Below are 20,237 nucleotides of genomic sequence, written 5' to 3'. Positions count from 1 at the left end.
ACAAATTATATTTGTTATAGTGGCACAATGGAACTGAGTTAAGTATATTCAGGTGTTAATATTAAACACAAGGATTACTTGCTTATTGTAACCAATTTCATTGAAATTGAAAATCTGTCTCAACTCAATTTATCTAAATCAGGATTTCAAACAAGAGGAAAGCATTTAATATAAGCCTTATGATTTTATGCTATAAGAGGTAATAATTTATCACCTTTAAGTTTTGTATATTTTTATCTCTATTTTCATCCTAAGATTATAGCTTTTTAAAAATCAAAAATGTTTCTAGCCAAAGTGATTTTAACTAAATAGTGCTGTCTAAAATGTAAAGACATAAAATTACACTTCAAAATTTGTTACTGAAATTCTAAAAACAGAAAAAAAATTCTTGCAACAAAAACTCATTAAAGCATTATTTGACCTTGAGATCATTACCAATAAGGCCTTTATATTTCTCCACATTACCACCTAGCTTTTTAGGCATTATTGTCTTAAAACAACTTATTCTTAAAGTTCAAAACTGAGTATATTAAAGGTTGAAAAATTGTACAATATAATAAATGTTGATACTCCTCAACTTAGAATGGTGTTACATCCTGATTAACTCATGATAAATTAAAATTATTTTAAGTTGAACATGCATTTAATATACCAACCTATCATATATCATAGCTTAGCAGAACAGTACTCTGTAGTATAGTGATTGCTTACTTTGTTAATCACAATGCCAATTGGATGCGGTTAACTGCTGTTACCCAATACCATAAAAGTAGTCTACCATGTATTTCTAGTTGCAGAAAAAAGATTAAAGTACAATTTCTACTGAATACATATCACTTTCATACTACTGTAAAGTAAAAAAATCAAAAATTTAGAGACTGTCTCATAATTTAGAGACTGTCTTCTTAAAGGAATTAAACAAGTCAATCCTCTTAACTCTAAGTATAAATATAGTTTTTACAGATTTTATTGCATTTTCTGCCAATCATTTTTCCATAGTTATATAGTAACAGTTATGATAGTTTTATAGTTATATATCCAATTAAACTTCTATTCCTCTTTATGATTTGTTTACATTGTTAAATGTACTAGATTCATATATTTTAGAAGCTCACATGTCATCTTTTTACATTTGCTTATGGATAAGTAATACTTAGTAATTGATTATATTTTTTACTAAAATAAGTCATGACTTAGTTTGGTTTTTAGATCTTCCTGAATTTTATAATTTTGAAGATGGAGAGTCTATCTTTTCATGCACTGTGAAACAGAGTCTCAGAGAGCCCCAAAAGTTATGTAGAAAACTTTCAGTTTGGAGAATGAGGGATACAGACAAGCATGGAAGTAATTGCATCTAATTTCTTGCATAGATGTTTTATGAATAGGATGCATGGTACTTTGGTTTGCCAAATTTGAATGCAGTGCTTTTAAGACGTGCGGCTCTATCCTCTCAGATTCTAAACACATTAGCAGGTATCAACACAAATTCTAATTTATGAATAAAAATGAGTTAAACAATACTTTAAAATAAAATTGAAAACTAGATTAATAATAAAAATTCTGAATTTAAGTGCACATTTTAATGAAATTAAGAGTATCTCTTAATACAAGCGGGATATTCCAGGTGACCATCAATACACCTTGTACGAAATGATTGATTTCGCGTTGATGGAGAATATCCATATTTACACACAAATTCAACTGTGTCCCCTGATGAAGAATAAAGCTTTTGACGTTCTTTCCATCTTAAGGTTATGTGATATCTTTCCATGATTTCTTCTGATATTACACATGCATCTGAAAGAAATAAATGAGTATAATATATTAAGTTAGATATGAGTCTTTTACCAAGACTTTGGAGTTTTCAAGTAGAATGTTTTTAATATTTCAGAAATTCTTCCTGAAAACTCTTCCTGAACAAATTCTGTGTGAATACCAGATAGATTAAAATAAAGTTAAAGTAGTAAATGATGTAAGAATTAGGTGGTTAATTTGTGATAATTATATTTTATTACCAATTCTTAAGATCATTTATCATATTAAGAGCTTGGCATTTTAGAGTGTAAAACCATTATGGTATCATGGCTGATCTTGTTTTTCTTTTTTGGACTGGAGATTGAAACCAGGGGCACTTTATCCCTGAACTACATCCACATTCCTTTCTTTTATTATTATTGTTAGACAAGGTCTCATTAAATTATTGAGACTTGCCTTAAAATAGTGATCATCCTGCCTCAGGATCCCATGTTTCTGGGATTACAAGAGTGCACTATCATGACTGGCTGGTTTTTCTTTAATTAAAATATTGGTCAAAAGCCTAGGGATATAGCTCTGTTGGTAGAGTTCTTGCCTTACATGCACAAGCCCTGTGTTCCATCTCCAGCCTCACAAAAAAAAAAAAAAAGAAAGAAAAGAAATATTGGTCAAATGCTACAAATTTTCAGTTATATAATGTATAAGATAGAGAGGGTGTCACATACATAAGCAGTATAAAAGACTAATGAAACTGCTGGGAGTCGCCCCGGCTCAAAAGACTAACTTCCCCATCCCCTGAGAAGAGCCGTACAATGGTGAGCCGTGCTGGCTCACATGATCCTTACCCACCAATCAGACTTAGCCCTGCTGGCTCACATGATCCTTACCCACCAATTAGACTAGCCCTGCTGGCTCACATGATCCTTACCCACCAATCAGACTAGCCTGCTGGCTCACATGATCCTTACCCACCAATCAGACTAGCCCTGCTGACCCACATGATCCTTACCCACCAATCAGAAAGCACCCCATGCCAACTGTCAAACCCTTCAACCTTTAAACTGTCATAATTGTCAAACCACCCCCGGCTCTATAAATATGCAGAGCTGTTCCTCAATAAACGGGCATTTTCTCTGACGACAAGCCTTGTTCATTCTTTCAGAAACAAAAAGTTGGTTATCGTAAAAGGTAAGAACAATGAACATACCTTTAATAAGACTAACCAAGAAAAAGAGATGACTCAAACAAAATAAGAGATGGAAAAAAAAAGACATTACAACCAATACCTCAGAAATACAAAGAGTCATTAGGGATTATTATGAGAAAATGTATGCCAACAAATTAGAGAACCTAGAAGGAATTTATAAATTTTTAGACACATAGATTCTGCCAAAATTAAACCATGAAAACATATAAACCAGAAGAGATCAATAATGAGTAATGAGATTGAATCAGTAATAAAAAGTTGAGGAAAGCCCATGACTAGATGCCTTTACTGATTAATTTTTTGAAATCTTTAAAGAAGAACTAATTCAATTTCTTTTAAATTTGTTGTGAAGATTTGAAAGAGAGAGAATCATTCCCAGCCCATTCCTTGAGGCTAGCATTACCCTGGTACCATAGCAACAAGAACACAAGATAAAAGAAACTGTAGACTAATAACCTGATGGACATGGATGTACAATTTCTCAATAAAATATGAGTAAATCTGAATGTGATTCAACAGAGAATCATAAAAACTATTCACCATAATCAAATTGGTTCCATCCCAGAGATGCAAGGATGGTTCAACATATTCAGATCAATAAACATAATACATCCCATTAACAGAATGAAGGATAAAAATCATGTGATTAATAGATATAGAAAATGCATTTGAATAATTTCAATATCACTTCCTGATAAAAGTCCTGAGCAAATAAGGTTTGGGAAGATCATACCTCAGCATCATAAAGACCATACAAGACATAGCCATAGGCAATATACTGGAAATGAGAAAAGTTGAAAACATTTCCTCTAATATCAGGAACAAGGGTATCTATTCTCCCTGCTCTTATTCAGTAAAGTACCAGAAATTTTAGTCAGAATAGCGAAATAAGAGAAATAAAGGGCATACAAATTGAAAGGAGAGAAGTCAAATTATTTGTGTCTGCAGATGATATGTTTATATATATATATATATATATAATAAAACCCAAAGATTCCACCAAAAGACTATTAGAATGGATAAAGTCATTAAGGTAGCAAGATACAAATCAATATACAAAAATCAGTGAGATTTTTATACACCAATAATGAATGTGCTGAGAACCAAATAGTAAAAACAATCTCATTCACTAATCTTTACAACAGCAAACAAAACAGCAAAGAACAAAAGACATCTACCACACACTGATTAAGGAAATTGAAGAAGATACAAAATAAATAAGAAACTTTCCATGCTCATGGATCGGAAGAATTAGTGCTGGTAATAATACCTTAAGCATATATTCCTTCAGCAATAATACCTTAAGCAATTTACAGATTAAAAGCCATTCCCATTAAAATATGAAAGATATTCCTCACAGAACTAGAGAAGAAAATTCTAAAATTCATATGGAAGCACGAAAGACCCTGAAGAGCTAATGAAATCTTGAGAAAAAAATAAATACACAAAGGCTGTAAGCATCACAATAACTTATTTCAAGACATACTACAGTACCATAGCAACCAAAACAGCATAGTATTTGCATAAGAATAGATACAATGACCAATGCTACAGAATAGAGACACACTCTCCTTCTCTCTCTCTCTCTCTCTCTCTCTCTCTGTATGTGTGGTATACATATATATGTGTATTTATAGATAGATAGATATAGATATATCCATGCATCTATATCTGCTGATTCTTAACAAAGTTTCCAAAAAAGTTTCCAAAAAGAAAACATTGGATAAAGGACCACCTCTTCAATAGATGATGCTAAAAATGGATATCCACATACAGATGATTGAATCTTGATTGCTCTTTCCATGTACAAAATTAAATTCAAAATGCACACAGGCTTAAATGTAAAACCTGAAAACTCTAAAACTACTAGGAGAAAATATGGAGAAATAAGAAACTGGTTCAAGCAACAATTTTCTGGATAGAACCACAAAAACACAAGAAACAAAAGCAAAAATTGACAAAGTTGATATATTAAATTGAAAAACCTTCTGCACAGCTAAAGAAACAGTCAACAGAATGAGACGAGCCATGGAATGGGAAAAAGACTTGCCAGCTATGCGTCTCACAAAGGGTTAATACCTAGAATGTATAATGACCTCAAAAAAACTAAAAACAAGTAATCCAATTAAACACTGGACAAATGATTTGTGAATAGACATATCTCAAAGAAGTACAAACAGTCAAAAATACATGAAAAAAAAAAACCCACTCAATATCATTAGCCATCAGGGAAATCAAGATGAAAACTACAATGAGATACCATATTGCTCCAGTTAGAAGGTCTATTATTAACAATAAGCCCTAAAATTAATAAATGTTTGTGATGATGTGAGAGAAAAAGAACACTTACACTCTCTTGGTGGGAATTTAAATTGGTACGATCATTATAGAGAGCAGAAGTTTTCTCAAAAAACTTAAATTAGATATGCTCTATGACCCAGCTATCCTCCTTCTGGGTACATATCCACAGGAAAAGAAATCAGCATACCAAAGGGATATCTGCATGCCCATGCAGTGTTATTCACAGTAGCTAAGATACTGAATGAGAACATGTGTTTATCAATAGATGAGGAGATAAAGACAATGTAGTATATTTACACAAGGGAATATTATTCTGCTACAAAGAAGAATTGGCTCTTGACATTTACAGCAAAATGGATAGAACTGGAGGACATTATGTTAAGCAAAATAGGCCAGACACAGAAAGATAAGACCCATATATTCTCTCTCATATCTGGAATATTAAAAAGGGTGACCTGAATGTAGAATAGTGACCAATAGAGGTTGAGAAGGGATATAGGGTGGGTAAATAGAGGTTGGATATGATCATGCTGAGTGTATGCATATATAGAAATATCACACTGACTCCCATTAATAAGGGCAACTATTACATGCTAATAAAAAATTTAAATATATATATAATTGTATTTATTAATTATTTTAAAATAAAAGTAACTTATTAATCTTTATTTCCTCACACATGAATATTTGGTAGAGAAGCATTCCACAGAATATTTATTTTTTAATATGTGAATTATTGCTATTTTACACAGAAAAGTATCATACTCAAGGCGCTGATTTTCCCAGGTCCCATGAGATTACTGAAGTACTTACATAAACATTTTGGCGGGTTTGACCACTTTCCATTTCTACATATTACTGTCTTGCTACCCTCAAGTTGATATAAGGATTGGCACTGATATTCAACTGATGAGCCCGTAGGATATACTGGTAATGGGAATGAAGTGAGGTCTCCATTGTCAATAGGTGAAGGAGGCCCACATTTTCCTGTGGAATTTGGAAAAATATCATTTCATTTATGAGAGAACAAATCAAAATACAGGATAAAATTAAAGCCAGCACAAACATCACTCTAGATAGCATCAAGATTTCATGATTTCTGGTAACAAATGATTGCTCACAGAAATCTTAATCATAGAAAATGAGAGTTACATTTTAAGCTCTTCTTTTCATCTCACTGAAGGCGCATATAAACCATCAACAAATGTGTCTGCTTTATAGTGATTCAATACTAAAAAATGTGTCAATATATAAATGCTGAACAGGTAGATAGTGAGGACAAACTAAGAAAGTTTCTTATTATATAGGACATTACACAGTATTTATTGTGTCCCTTCTGACTTCTTTTTAATTTTCCTTTTTATTCCAAAAGAAATAAAGACTCCTTGAAAAAAGTTCAAAGGAAGTAAATTTGTAGAAAATAATAGGGAAATATTGTCTTCCTAATCTGGACAAGATGAGTAAAAATCATTGTCACCTATTCCTTTTTTTCAGGTTTTGTATGTTGGAGTTTTTTAAAAATATTGATTTGTTATATATGACAGCAGAATACATTACAATTCATATGACACATATAGAGAATAATTTTTCATATCTCTATATACAAAGTAGAGTCACACCATTCTTGTCTTCATACATGTACTTAGGGTAATGATGTCCATCTCTTTCCACTGTCTTTCCTATCCCCAAGACCCCTCCCTTCCCCTTTTGCTAAGCATTATTTATAATCTTGGACATAATAAATTTTAAATGCCAATATAAGAAGACTCTAGAAGGTACAGAGAATTCACTCTGGCTAGGAACTTCAGGACTCAAGGAATGGCAAATAGGTTGTTATATGAGGTCACTTTTGGGCTCTTGTGTGTTCTAGATGGAGCACTGGAGAAGGTTGGTAATCTCAGAAATGATATCAGGTAGAGATAAATAAGGAAAAGCTCATGCAGAGTCTCATCCCTTTAACCTAAGGACAAGGAAGGGAGCGGCCTTGCTAGTCTAAGAGATCTTTAAAACAATACATGACCTAATCTAGAGAAAATCATAAAAACATCATAAGGCACTGATGACCAGAGACCACCCACATATAGGGGTGGCAGAACAGATACTGTATGCCTGTAGAGGCTGAATGAGAAACCTGGACTTAAATCCAGCATGGCTGTAATGGAGAACTACTGAACAGGAAATTTAAATAAAATGGGGGAGTCTCAAATGTAATACCTAAAATATCAAGTGTAAAATTAAAAATTACTCATCAATTTAAGGATCAGAAACATTAACAAACAAAAAAGATAATAAAAGAGAATACTGATGTGATAAAGATATTGATAGTCAATGTTTCTTAAAAGCTCAGTAGGGTTTAGAACAGATAAATATAACAAATTAAAAACAAAACAAAATGTCTCACTGTACAGACTGAACAGTTTGAGGATGACAGAAGGATAAATCCATGCACTTCAAGATATAACAACATAAATTACCCAGTGTGAAAATAGACTGAAAAAATCAATCAATGAATCAAACTTCAGAGACCTTTAGAGGAAAAGAAAATGTTGGAGAAAGAAGGAAGAAAGGATAATTGAGTTATCAAACAAATGAACAAACTAAGGAGGAAAAAGTCTATTATATTATATATTCTTCCTTTTAGCAATTAAGTATCATTTTCTCGCCCCTGTAATTGCTAAAAGGAAGAATATATAATATAATAGACTTTTTCCTCCTCAGTTTGTTCATTTATGTTTATTTATGTTTGATGTTTGAAAGAAAATTATATCATTTGGTAACAATGTTCACTGCATGAACAGGAAATACTAAAGGGTAAATGGATTTAAATGGAAGCAAGCTTCTCATGTTTTGATCGAAAATGAAATGCCATTACTAGTAGAGTGGTAAGTTGCAAATATATTATGTATATATTGTAATTCCTAAAGCAACATTTTTAAAAAGAAAGGTAGTGGGATAAGCTATCATAGAGATACACTCAAAACCAGGAAGATAAATCAAAATGAAATTCTTTTAAACTGTTCCCTGAAAATAATGGAAGAGATCAGAAACAAGAATGAGAAATAGAGAAAATAAACAAATAAAACAAGAAACAAAAAGCCCAATATTTATTTTAAATATAAATGATCTAAATATACTAGAGGAAAGAGCAAGTAGGGCAAGATAGATATGTAAAGGAGACCTAATTCTGTGGTTTACATAAAACTGACTTCACCATTAGCCAAAGGTAGAATCAAAGTAAAGTGAGAGAAAATAAATTAGGAAAAATTAATTTTTAAAAATAGAAATGGATGATATAATATCTCCATTATTCATTTCCTGAATTCTGAATATTAGAATGCTGATGACCTAATATCCAAACTTATTTTTATAAATATAGTGATTCCCTGGCTGGCCTCAGTCACATATTTTCAAATATACTCTATATACTGAAGATGCCCAAATGTATATTTATATTCTATGATCAGTCTTCAATGACCTATTTTCTGTTTCTCAAAGTAGATATCTCTTGGAGTTGTCAAAATGTACTGAGTGTCTTAACGTTTAAGATGAGGAATTTTCTCAGATTGTAACTGTTCTATTAATCTGGTTAAATGTGTCTTGAAAAAAATACACCATATTTCTTAGTTCATTTTGCCAGAAAATAAATCTTTAGCAATATCATATTATTTGCATTTGAAAAAATATAATCCCTAAGAATGACTTGACTTTATTTTTATCAACATATTTTACTCACATTATGTCCTCAAGCAAAGAAAAATTAGAAAATATGATCTTCTACCTTTGCACTGAGGTGGCTCTGTCCAAGTTCCATTTAGACACATCACTTCTACTTCCCCAAATATTTCAAAAGGTTTGATACATTCATAACTTACTCTCTCACCAGATGGATACTTAAGCATCTGGTTTGATATTATATTAGCATTTTCCACTTTGGGTGGATTCACACAGGAAATATCTGAATAGAAAGAAAAGAAAGTATCTCCACCTAGTGTTCATTTTGAGTAGCTAAACAATGAATAAGATTCTGAATACATTTTAAATAGGATTGAAGATTAATAGATACTTTGTCATGAAGAACTTTTCTGATTTTAATAAATTCACATGTAATACAAGGAAAAGAAGATATAGCAATATTTTTTTGTCAGAGCTAACCTTTCATGCCTTTAAATCTCTTCGCTATCCTTCACTAGAACACTGATAGATATTTTATCCCCTTAAAAGCCACTGAGAATGAAATATTTCCCCTTGAGTTGAGTACAACAAATATTACAAAGTCCATAAGTGCAACATGAATTTTAAAATTCAACAAAAAATAAGAGTAACAAGATTATATAGCATCACTCTTTGGTATACAATTATCTTGCTCTTTAATTAACATTTTAGCCTCTTAAAATAAAAACTGAAAGATGCATCTCTTTAGAGAATAAGTCAAGAATTAAAAACATAGTTTGAAGAATAATTTGTTATTCTTAAAACACAGCTTAAAGATGTTATGTACAACTATAATGCACCAATAAAAGCAAAAAAAAATAGTTAAGTAAATCTTTAAAAAAGAGGAAGATTATCAATTAAAAAACTAAAGATGTGGGAAAGTAACAGAAAAGTACAACTATATTTATAGAAACATAGCTTTTAAAATTTATTTATAAGTGCTTTTGGATACTATGATAAACTATGTGTAATTCCTCAGAGAGTTTTAGGTGCATGGTTAGTAATAACAGACTATAGCAATGGTTCCCAAATTGAGGAGTATGTAAAATCCTTTGGGGAACTTGATGAATAATTTCAAGTCATATCTCAAGATTATTTTTTCCAGTAGGCCTAAGATGACCTCAGGAATTTTCATTTGAATTCATAAAAATCTGTTCAAAATTTGATGCTGCTGGTCTAGGGACCACACTCTGAGAACTCTTTGGTATACATTGAACTGTGAGATTAACCACTATATATTTAATTCCAACCTAAATAATTAGATTATTTCTAATCTTAAACTTACTTTGTCTTGGCCTGAAAATTAACCTATACTCATTTTTAAGAATGGTATAGAAAATTTAATATTTCATAAGACACTATACATAAATTTATAATGCCATCAACGTACCTTTGCACATTGGCTTTCCTATCCATTTGCCATTAATACATGTTATAGTATTGGACCCTTCCACTTGGTAAAATTCTGGACATCTGTAAGTCACTTGATCTCCTGACTTATATGATTCTTTCCTTTCTCCTAAAAGCGTGGCATCATCAAAGTTGGGTAAATTAAAACAATCTGTTCCTGAAAGAAAAAAACATGTATTTGTTCACTAAATTAAAAAATATGTAATATTTAATAGTAATATTCTAAAATAATACTTAGCTACCTATAGAACCAATGAATAATGAATAATATACTTCTTACACCTTGACAAAATATGATGTTTTGACTTCAATTGAACTGTTCTAAATTTATCAAACATATAAGATAGGAATGATGCTTGAAGAAATATTAGTAGTTCTAATGCTTTAGATCAGATTTTTACATTCAAATTATTTTTTTGCCCACACTTGCCACATGTAAATTTATGTATTTCTACTTTTGGCTTCTGCAAATGTGAATTACTTACAATAATTATTTCAAAGTTTTATGAAATATGTATTTTGTAGTGAGATTGGTGATGAACTGAGCATGAGATGGATGAGTAGGGGCCAGTTTTTCTAGGAACAGAGAGAGATAAGAATTCTGAGAATGTACATTAGAGGATGCTAAATGTTCACACAAAATGATGTGACAATGAAACAATTTGGCTCTTACTGTCAAACATTTTTTAATTACTAGGTTATAATTCTCTGCCAGACTCAAGAAACTTCAGGTACCTTGTAAAATTCTAGAATAACAGCTTACTTTTTTATTTGTACCACTTATACTTTGAATGAGGGAATCTATCACACATATTATAAAATTAAATACACTGTACTTATGCATTCTGGTGGGGAAGACCATTTTCCTCCTAAACATTTTATAAATGCAGGTCCATCAATCCCAAAATCTTCAGAACAATTGTAAATAACTTCTTGTCCATATGGGTAACTGTCTAACTCATGAGACACAACACCATTAGGAATGGAAGGTGGAGGTTCACAAGGAAGTCCTAAAAAATAAAATAATGAAAGAATGAATCCATGTTTTACAACTCAGAAATTCAATTTTATAGGTCAATTTTGATATTTCACAGTTTTTGAAAAGAAATAATAATAAATAAGCTATTATAAAGTCACAGAGAATGTGCATAAAGGCTTCTTAAGTCCACCTTTCTCATGTATGTCCACCTCTCATACTGTAAAAACATGAGCAAGAAATTGAAATAAAAAATGTTGATGCTTTTAAGAGATCACCAGAGCTTCTCTAATCAACCATGAGTGAAAAACAGAAACATACTCAGAATTAATAACATTGAATAAATTGATGAGATGGATTTACCAAGCATTGTAAGACATCAGAAGGAACACTGTAAGAAAAATATTTTTAAAATATTTAAAATCTTGTTTGCAAAGCAAACACTACAAGTTACATAAATTTAAATTCACTACATGTTATATTCTTTTAAAAAGAAATGCCAAATTAAAAACTGACTCTATAATGAACCAATAAAAGTAATAAAAATAGGATTGATTCAATAATGCAATAGTATTTTAATGGTAAAGTATTTAAATGATTAAATACATATGATAATCTATATTATTCTATACCCTGACTTTGACAAAAGCATATTATATTCAATTATTTGTACTCTCAATTATTTAAGTATTTGTATTCTCAAATCAGAATTCGAGTTTTCATGCAGTCCTCACCTACACACTGAGGTGGAGGACTCCATTTGCCCATGTAGCATGTTATCTCATCTTCCTCAGAGGTTGTGAAACCATCTTCACAACTATAATTCAGTTTAGTGCCATGTGCATACTGTCTGGATTCAATTGCTTCTTTCCTTTCTTCTGAAGATCTAGATGGACTAATTCTTCCATGGTCTATGTCAGGTGGTTGAGAACATGAAAGTTTTTCTGTATGAAAAACAGAAATCAAAGGGTCAAAGATAAATAAAATGTTTAAATTAAAACTAAAATCAAATACTATGTAAGCCTGTCATCAAAACATCTATGCTATCCTCTTGCCCAATATCTCCCTTGATTTGTGTCTCTTATATTACATGAAAAATATTCATAAATAGGAATTTATCTGCTAGTTACATAATATCCCAAAGTGTTGTCCAATTTTGTTGACAGAAATGAAAGATGGTGACTGGTTTATGAACCTAGATCATAACTTACAGTTTTAGGATCAAGTGTAATAGATAGAGAAATAGAAAAGGTCCTCATCTTTTTCATTTACATAAAGCAGAGGGGATTATTAACTTCAACTGAAAGCATGTTATAAAGCAAATTGCACAGTACTGACCAACACAGCGTGGTATTGACTGCCATCTTCCATTTTTGCACACAATTTCTTCGGCTTCCTTAATCAGATAATTTTCTTTGCAAAGAACAGATACTTTTTCTCCATCCTGATATTTCACTGTGGTTTTCATATCTTCAGCATTGGGAATCTGAGGTGGAGGTGGGCAGAAGTTTATCTCCACTTCTAGAAAATATTAAAATTAGATTTCTTGAATAAAAAATAGTAATTTACATATATTAAAATACTTTACAAAAAATAGAAAATTCAATAACTATGTATCACAAAATGATGATGTAATTATGTTCCATATTTATATATGTTATACTTTTCAATTTGGATGGCAGTTTAATATTACCTATTTTGATGGTCCTCCGATTTCTTCTTTTTTAAGCAAACTTATTTATTTACAAGAAACTTATTATTTGTAATCTTTAGATAATCTTAACTGATTAATACATTTTTAATCACAAGTATTAAATAAAGTATGCAATGAAGGTGATTTTAGAAATATACATGAACAAATGTATTGGGACTATAATAAAACCCTTTTGAAATCTACCAACAGAAGCTGATTAACAAGAGTAAAAATTTGCAGTCAGTTAACAAACAATTTGTATTGCTTCTAGATCATTAACCATAATTACAAATAATTTACAGTGTGCCATTTGAAGTTTCAACCTTCCTGAACTTACCATTTAGAAGCACACTCACATTGCCTAGGGGTATATAAATTGAGGGTATATATCCAGTTTAATGACTACACAGCTTAACTGTAGTTACACAATTAGTAGGGTATAAAATACACCTTTGCAAACTTATATCTCAGTTCCCATAAAGCTAAATTCCTCAGATGTATCTTGATGGTTTATAATGTGAAGATGAACTATGTCCCTTTTGACTGGGGGAGGGCTCTGGATGAATCTGAAAGCAATTGGACTTCTGATTTCTTGAGCTTGCTTTCTCCTATTTTACTGTATTTTTTAGTTCATTAAAAGCCTTAGGCAAGTGTACACTAGGAAATACTGTAAATCTTTTCAAATGTGTGTTATGCTGTTAATAGCTCCTGGAGATAGTTTACTGAATAAACTTGATTCATGATTATTATTTACTCCAAGGTTTCTGTTTTTGTTTAAGGCAATATAATCACATTTTATCAATAATGTTTTCTAATTTCTATTCTTAAATATTTTGACATATTTCTCAATGTTTTCATTATATATTTTCATAAATTTATTTTCCTCAATTATTAATAATGTTTAATTATTCTTCCTATTTTCCTTAAGTATGTTCTTTTTTGGCTTCTAGATTGTTTTATATATTGCCTTTATTTTGTTCTTTGTTTTCTAATGTATGTTTTAATGCTATAAGTATATCTGTATTAAATCTGTTCCATAGATTTCAGTTTATACTACAATTACTGTCATTTAATTTAGAGTAATTTTTGGTAGTAAATAATTGATAATGAAGTTGTTTGTTTTCCAATTTTCCAAATTTGCAAGATGAGCATTCAAGATATCTAGTTAGCACTTTCATTACTTTAATTTTTACTTTTAGTTTAGAGAAAATACTTTAGGAAGTTGATTATTTAAAATTCATCTAGATTTCCTTTATCACACAGATATGATTAGTTTTTTAATGACCTGGCTACCTTAAAAGTAGATAGTGTATACCTTAGGATAAGTGTCTAAAAACTTGGAAATAAATATTTTATAACTATAAAAGGGTTACTTCACAAGTCCAAACAAATGTTGAATATATGTCTAAAAATATCAAAATACCTAAAATATAGACAGAAATAAAGAAGAAAAAGGCAAATCCCTAATCCTACATATCAATATTAACACCATTCATGCTATGACTTACTGAAAAAATAGGTAAAGTTTTGAAACAATATGGATAAATTTGAAAACCACTATTCACTTTAACCTTATATTACAACTAGAATATATGCATATTTTAAAAAATATTTATTTTTTAGTTGTAGTTGAACACAATATCTTTATTTTATTTATTTTTTTTTTATGTGATGCTGAGCATCGAACCCAGGGCCTCACACACAAGTGCTCTACTGCTGAGCCACAACCCCAGTCCCATATATGCATATTTTTATGTGAAAATGGAGCTATAAATAAAATAGAGATACAGTCGAATTTTTTTTAAAAAAATCATAGTATTGAAATATTGCATAGTTTCCTGAGAACAGAATTAAATAACTACACAGTCTGATAAGAATAAGTTATCTACAGAAAATAAATATTTGGAAATGAAAGAGCACACTTCAAAATAATAATTGTTGATCTAAAGGACAAATCACAAGGAAAATCAGAATATATTTCAAAGGGAATACAAATCAATATATATAATATATATACATAATTTGAGTTTATAAATAAATACATTTTAAATAAAATAAAATACATAGTTAGATATTCATATACATATTTATATGTCTAACTGTGGGACACAGCTAAGGCAGGTCTTTAAAAAGTGGAAATTTGAAGTTTTTATTTCAAATGTATGATGATTGAAATTCACACATTAATTACTAACTTAAAATGGTCTATGAATTTAAGTGGTCTATGAATTTAGCTCAGTCATAAAATGCTTGCCTAGTGATGGAGGTGCAAGGCCCTGGATTATATCCCCAACACCATGCACAGAAAAAAATGAATAAAATAAAGGTGAATGGTAATAATAAAATTAAACTCAAAGTCTTTAGAAGGAAGAAAACAATAAACAGAAAATTGACAAAATTAAAAAGAGAGAAGAGAGAAAGTTAGCAAAGCTTAAATTTGAAACTTTAAAAATCTAAATCTGAATGAGAGAAAACGGATAAAATAGGGTGTTAAAGTTGGTTACTAAAATTATTAATAAAATTGAAAAAAAAACTGTTATGATTTGGCCCCAAACTTCCTATGTTGATGCAGAAATGTTCAGAGGTGAAATGATATGTGACAGCTCTATCCTAATCAAACCATTCCAGTTTGAGTGGACTAAATGGTAACTGTAGAAAGGTGGGGGAGGTGTGTCACTAGGAATATGCCCTAAAAGGATGTTCACCATCCCTGTGGCTCCCCACTCTTTGCTTCCAAGCTATCATGATTTAAGCAATTCTCCTCTGATATGATACCCTGCCTCATCTCAGGCTCAGAGCAATGGATTTGGCCAACCATGAACTGAACCTCTGAAACTGTGAGCCCCAAATAAACTTTTCCTTCCCTAAGCTGTTCTCAGGTATTTTCATCACAGCAATGAAAAGCTGACTAACAGAAAAATGATAAAGAATCACGATAGAGGACAACATATCAAGAATGTAACAAAGGAGTGACAGATCAGGAATCCTCAATCCTCCTTTTCCCCATAGACACTGGTCAACAATACATGAACCAATTCTCTTTGAGAGAAATCTACAAAGTGGTTGAAAGGCTCTTAATGCCAGGTGAGCCCTAAACAAATGCATCAAAGCCAGTAGGAAAATTCATGTCTTTCCATATCCTCTCCCCCAGCACAGAGCTACACAACTGATAATAAAGTCCAGTTTCCAGACTTTTATTGGGCAAAGAAAGGAAGAGTGGAGCTTGTGTCAAATGCTCTGAATTTTCTGAAATTTTGTGTCAATTGTCTCAAAGTCATGATGCGATGGAATATACTTCAAATGCTCAAAGACATGCCCCCAGTGATGTGCCTCCTCCAGTCATATCTTACCTGTTTTTAGTCACATGCCTATATAAATTCTTTTTAAGCTGGAAGTATAGTACAGTACTTTTAGTCAGTAGTTTTTTCATATTAATAATCCATCAAATGGATTAATCCACTGATTAGATTACAGCTCTCATTACCTAATCATATCACCTCTGAACATTCCTGCATTTCACACACATGAGGTTTTTTTGGGACAACTTATCTAAAACATAAAAATAACCAATAAGCCAAAGAAGAAATCAAAAGAAAATTTAGATAGTATCTTGAGACACATGGAAATGAAAATATAACTTGCCCAAACATACAATTCAGCACAGTAGAACTGAGAATTACATCACATCATGTACGAGTAGAGTTTTTCCTCAAGAATGAAAGATTTAAGGGCTGCAGTTGTGGCTCAGAGGCAGAGCACTCGCCTAGCATACGTGAGGCACTGGGTTCAATCCTCAGCACCATATAAAAATAAAATATGTATCCATCTACAACTAAAAGCATAAATGTTTTTTAAAAAGAATGAAAGATTTAAGATTTTTATATGTATGTGTGCACACAAACATGTAAAATTCACTGTATTATCAATAAAGAAAATGTATTTAGCATTTATTCAACACCCCCCAATGATCAAAATTTCGCAGCTAACTAGGAACAGAAAGAAACCCCCTCAATTTGATAAACAGCACCTATGTAAATCCCAAAATAACATGACACTTATGGTAAAATATTGAATGAAGAGTGCTGAAATAAATCAGATACTTTCATAGTAATGGATTCTTTTTCATACATATTGCTTGAACAACTGGCTATCCATACAGAGAAAAAAAACAACTGCTACTTAATCTTGTACTCAAAATTAATATAAGGTGATAAAACTAAATTCTAGTACTATAAAGCTATAAAGCTTCAGGAAGAAAATGTAAAAGAACATGTGTTCTTCACTGCATGTAAATTGTTTCCTTTTAAAAAAATTATCTCAACATATATTATATATAATCAGAGATACGATAAATTATGATATAATTGTGTATTAAGAATTGTAATGCAAACATAAATAAATAAATAAATAAATATTACCAAAATAAAATAGAAAAAGAAAATTATCAAGTTAAAATATATGCCTTACATTTCTTTTTTAAATTGGTATGGCCATACTTCCTATATATTAGTATGGCAGAATTTCAAAACTATTGAAGCTAGTCCTTATAATCATAGAGAAAAAGATATAAAAAACTGAAAGACTAGAATGCTCTTTGCTATTCAATTGGAATTGCAAGTGTCAGTACAACCCAGAATTTTCAAGGCAGATAGAGACAAAAATTACCTTCCAACTTCAAAAGAAATTATATCAACACATAGCTAAATTTTTAAAAAACACAAAATACTACTTCTATAAGTGAGGAAAAATATAATGAATTTTAGAAAACATTGTACACAAGAACGTACTTGTGCAGGTTGGTTCAGGGTCCCATCGTCCATTGACACAGATTGAATGTTTCTGCTCCAACTTTCCCCTACATGGGTAACTGAAGTTAAAATTATGATTATATTCATTTTTATCTGATTGATTTGCTTCATTTGCAGTTAGTCTTGGTGCTTGACACTTCTCAAGTTGATCTGTTGCTATAAAATGAAAATATTTCCATGAAAAGACCAATTATAAGAATCAAGTCAATATAAAGTAGCTGTACAGTCAATGTCAAATGAAATTTTGATTTGTGCCTTTAAATTCTATCAACCAAATTATTCCTGGTCACACTGCATGAGATGGCATTTATGTCCTATCTTTGAACTATTATAGAGAATACCTGTCATAAAGATATTTTGTACTTTGGTAACTGAAAGAGCACAAGAGACTCATTTTCTCAGAAGATTTGCATACTAAATAGTTATCAAAGAACTAAATTTGGAAAAAATTTTAAAAACACTAGATTTGGTCCCATATTTGAAACCTGTGCAAAAGATTCATATTCATTTGTTTTCCTAATTGCAACCACCACTATATTATCTATAATCTAGAATCCTTAAATATTAAAATAAAAACATCATCTATGGAAATGTAATATAACAAGTTATTCATTTAAACATATTTTTGAGAGTAGTAACATAATATAATAAAATCTATCTAAAATATATTTTATAGGACATGAATAGTTAAGCAGATTTGTTATATGATCCGAGAGAGAGAGGAAATACTTGGAATAAGAAATTGTGTGCTTTCATTAGAAGTGTAGCTTGGTGGTAGAGGCTTGCCTGTCATTTCCAGGCTCTAAGTTCAATGCCTACATCATAAAAAGAAAAAGTAAAAAAGAAATCAGGTGCTTTAAAATCATAATCTCTCTTTTTCCATTCTTAGAGTCTTTAAGAAACTATTATGTATACCAGATCATACTATAATCAAATAATATTATAATACCATAACAACAAAATTTTGCTGACTCTGTTATGAGTTCAATAAGTACTACAGAAGCTTTCAATGTACCATATATTTCAATAACTCAGGGAAGATGAGAGTTCTTTTTGAAAATGATAAAATGTCTGTATTGGTCTCTGTAAATATTTGTTATTAACAATTTGAAAAGCAGAGTCAAGTGAGGATAAACAGAGCAAAGAAAAATCAGTAACTACCAAAGCACAGTAAGTTTGTAAACCAATCTTTAAAACAAAACAATGAAATGGGAAATTTAAAAGCACATGAGGTACTTGAGAATTAGTCTCATCCTTGGGGCTGGTCCACAGTGTTGAGAAAGGAAAAACAAGAGGTAGAAACTAAAGGAACATCTTTGGTCAAGGGAAACTGTTTGTGCCCTGGATTTGATCGGTTTCTGAAAGGATTTCTTTGGTTTTGGGAGTAAATAAATATATTGAGAAGCATGAAAAGCTAGAGTGGTGGAAAGTACAAAATGAATATTGAAAGGGTAGAATTATAGACCAAACTATGAGAGCTGGAAGGACTTATATGAAGCAGACTATAGGCAGTAAGCAGAAGATGACTCACAGGATGAAAAACTCTGAGATCAGAAGAAATAATAATTGTAGCACAACTTTGAGTTTAATTAAAATGAAAAGTTGAGAGTTTCTGCATGCCTAATATTAGTTTTCCTCCCATATGAAATCAGATAAAACCATTTGTGTATGAAAAAGGACAAGGATAAGGTGAGGTCCAAAAGGATTGAAGACACTTTATTCACAGAAATGTGTTTAGCAGAAAATGTTAAAAATCAACATAATTTATTGTTTCATTTGACAAAAACTTAATAAATGCTTCTGTATGTCAATCCATCCTAATGTCATGAGAACAAAACAAAGGTAATTCCTGTTCTGGAGGAACTCTACTCTGTTCTGAGATTAATTATGTCTAGAAATCCAATGAATAAATAAGACTGGATACCCAGGACAGACTTAAAATGAAGGACCCAGGGAAATCTAGGAAAAAACTCAGTCTAAGAGAAAAGTGAAGAATCTTTCCTTTGGTCATCAAAGGCTTGATCACCAACAGGGAAAGTGTGAAATCAATCAGTGATATTTGATTCCTGGCCCAACACCAGATATGTAATGTTGCTAAGTTACTACTAACACCTGTGCTGCATCTCATGAACTTCAGCTTGTTAACTTGAAACTGAGAATTTATCCTTGTCAGAATCTCTGACAGAGAAAGATTCTTATAGGAAAAGCTAGTAACAAGTGGGTATTTTGTGGACTTTATTTGTTTTCCAGGGCTTGAAAGACAGAGTGCCATATAGAACAACAACAATATCTATGTAAAATACTTATATTTTTTGGAAAGGAATATTCACATTTTAATCATGTGATTAAGTAAAATCTAGCTTTACACTTATAAGG

The 20,237-nt window shown here is 31.0% G+C and overlaps 1 protein-coding gene across 1 annotated transcript in view; it reads right to left on the bottom strand.

Annotated features, from left to right (window-relative positions):
* Positions 1–1,558: 1,558 nt before the first annotated feature.
* The window catches only part of LOC124105498 (complement factor H-like), a 54,964-nt gene continuing 36,285 nt past the window's right edge, over positions 1,559–20,237 (bottom strand). The window contains exons 10-17 of the mRNA XM_058585104.1: positions 17,841–18,017; positions 12,699–12,881; positions 12,095–12,304; positions 11,221–11,394; positions 10,365–10,541; positions 9,042–9,218; positions 6,077–6,271; positions 1,559–1,797 (exon numbers count right to left, since the gene is read on the bottom strand). Coding sequence (XP_058441087.1) covers positions 1,589–1,797; positions 6,077–6,271; positions 9,042–9,218; positions 10,365–10,541; positions 11,221–11,394; positions 12,095–12,304; positions 12,699–12,881; positions 17,841–18,017 — 1,502 coding nt within the window. The 3' untranslated portion in view covers positions 1,559–1,588. The remainder of the gene's footprint in view (positions 1,798–6,076; positions 6,272–9,041; positions 9,219–10,364; positions 10,542–11,220; positions 11,395–12,094; positions 12,305–12,698; positions 12,882–17,840; positions 18,018–20,237) is intronic.

Source organism: Marmota monax, unplaced genomic scaffold, assembly GCF_021218885.2.
Source record: "Marmota monax isolate L192 unplaced genomic scaffold, Marmota_monax_Labrador192_F-V1.1 WCK01_AAM20220418_F8-fsc01524, whole genome shotgun sequence".
In the NCBI taxonomy this organism is placed as follows: Eukaryota; Metazoa; Chordata; class Mammalia; order Rodentia; family Sciuridae; genus Marmota; species Marmota monax.
This window is presented reverse-complemented; position numbering and strand designations above follow the sequence as displayed.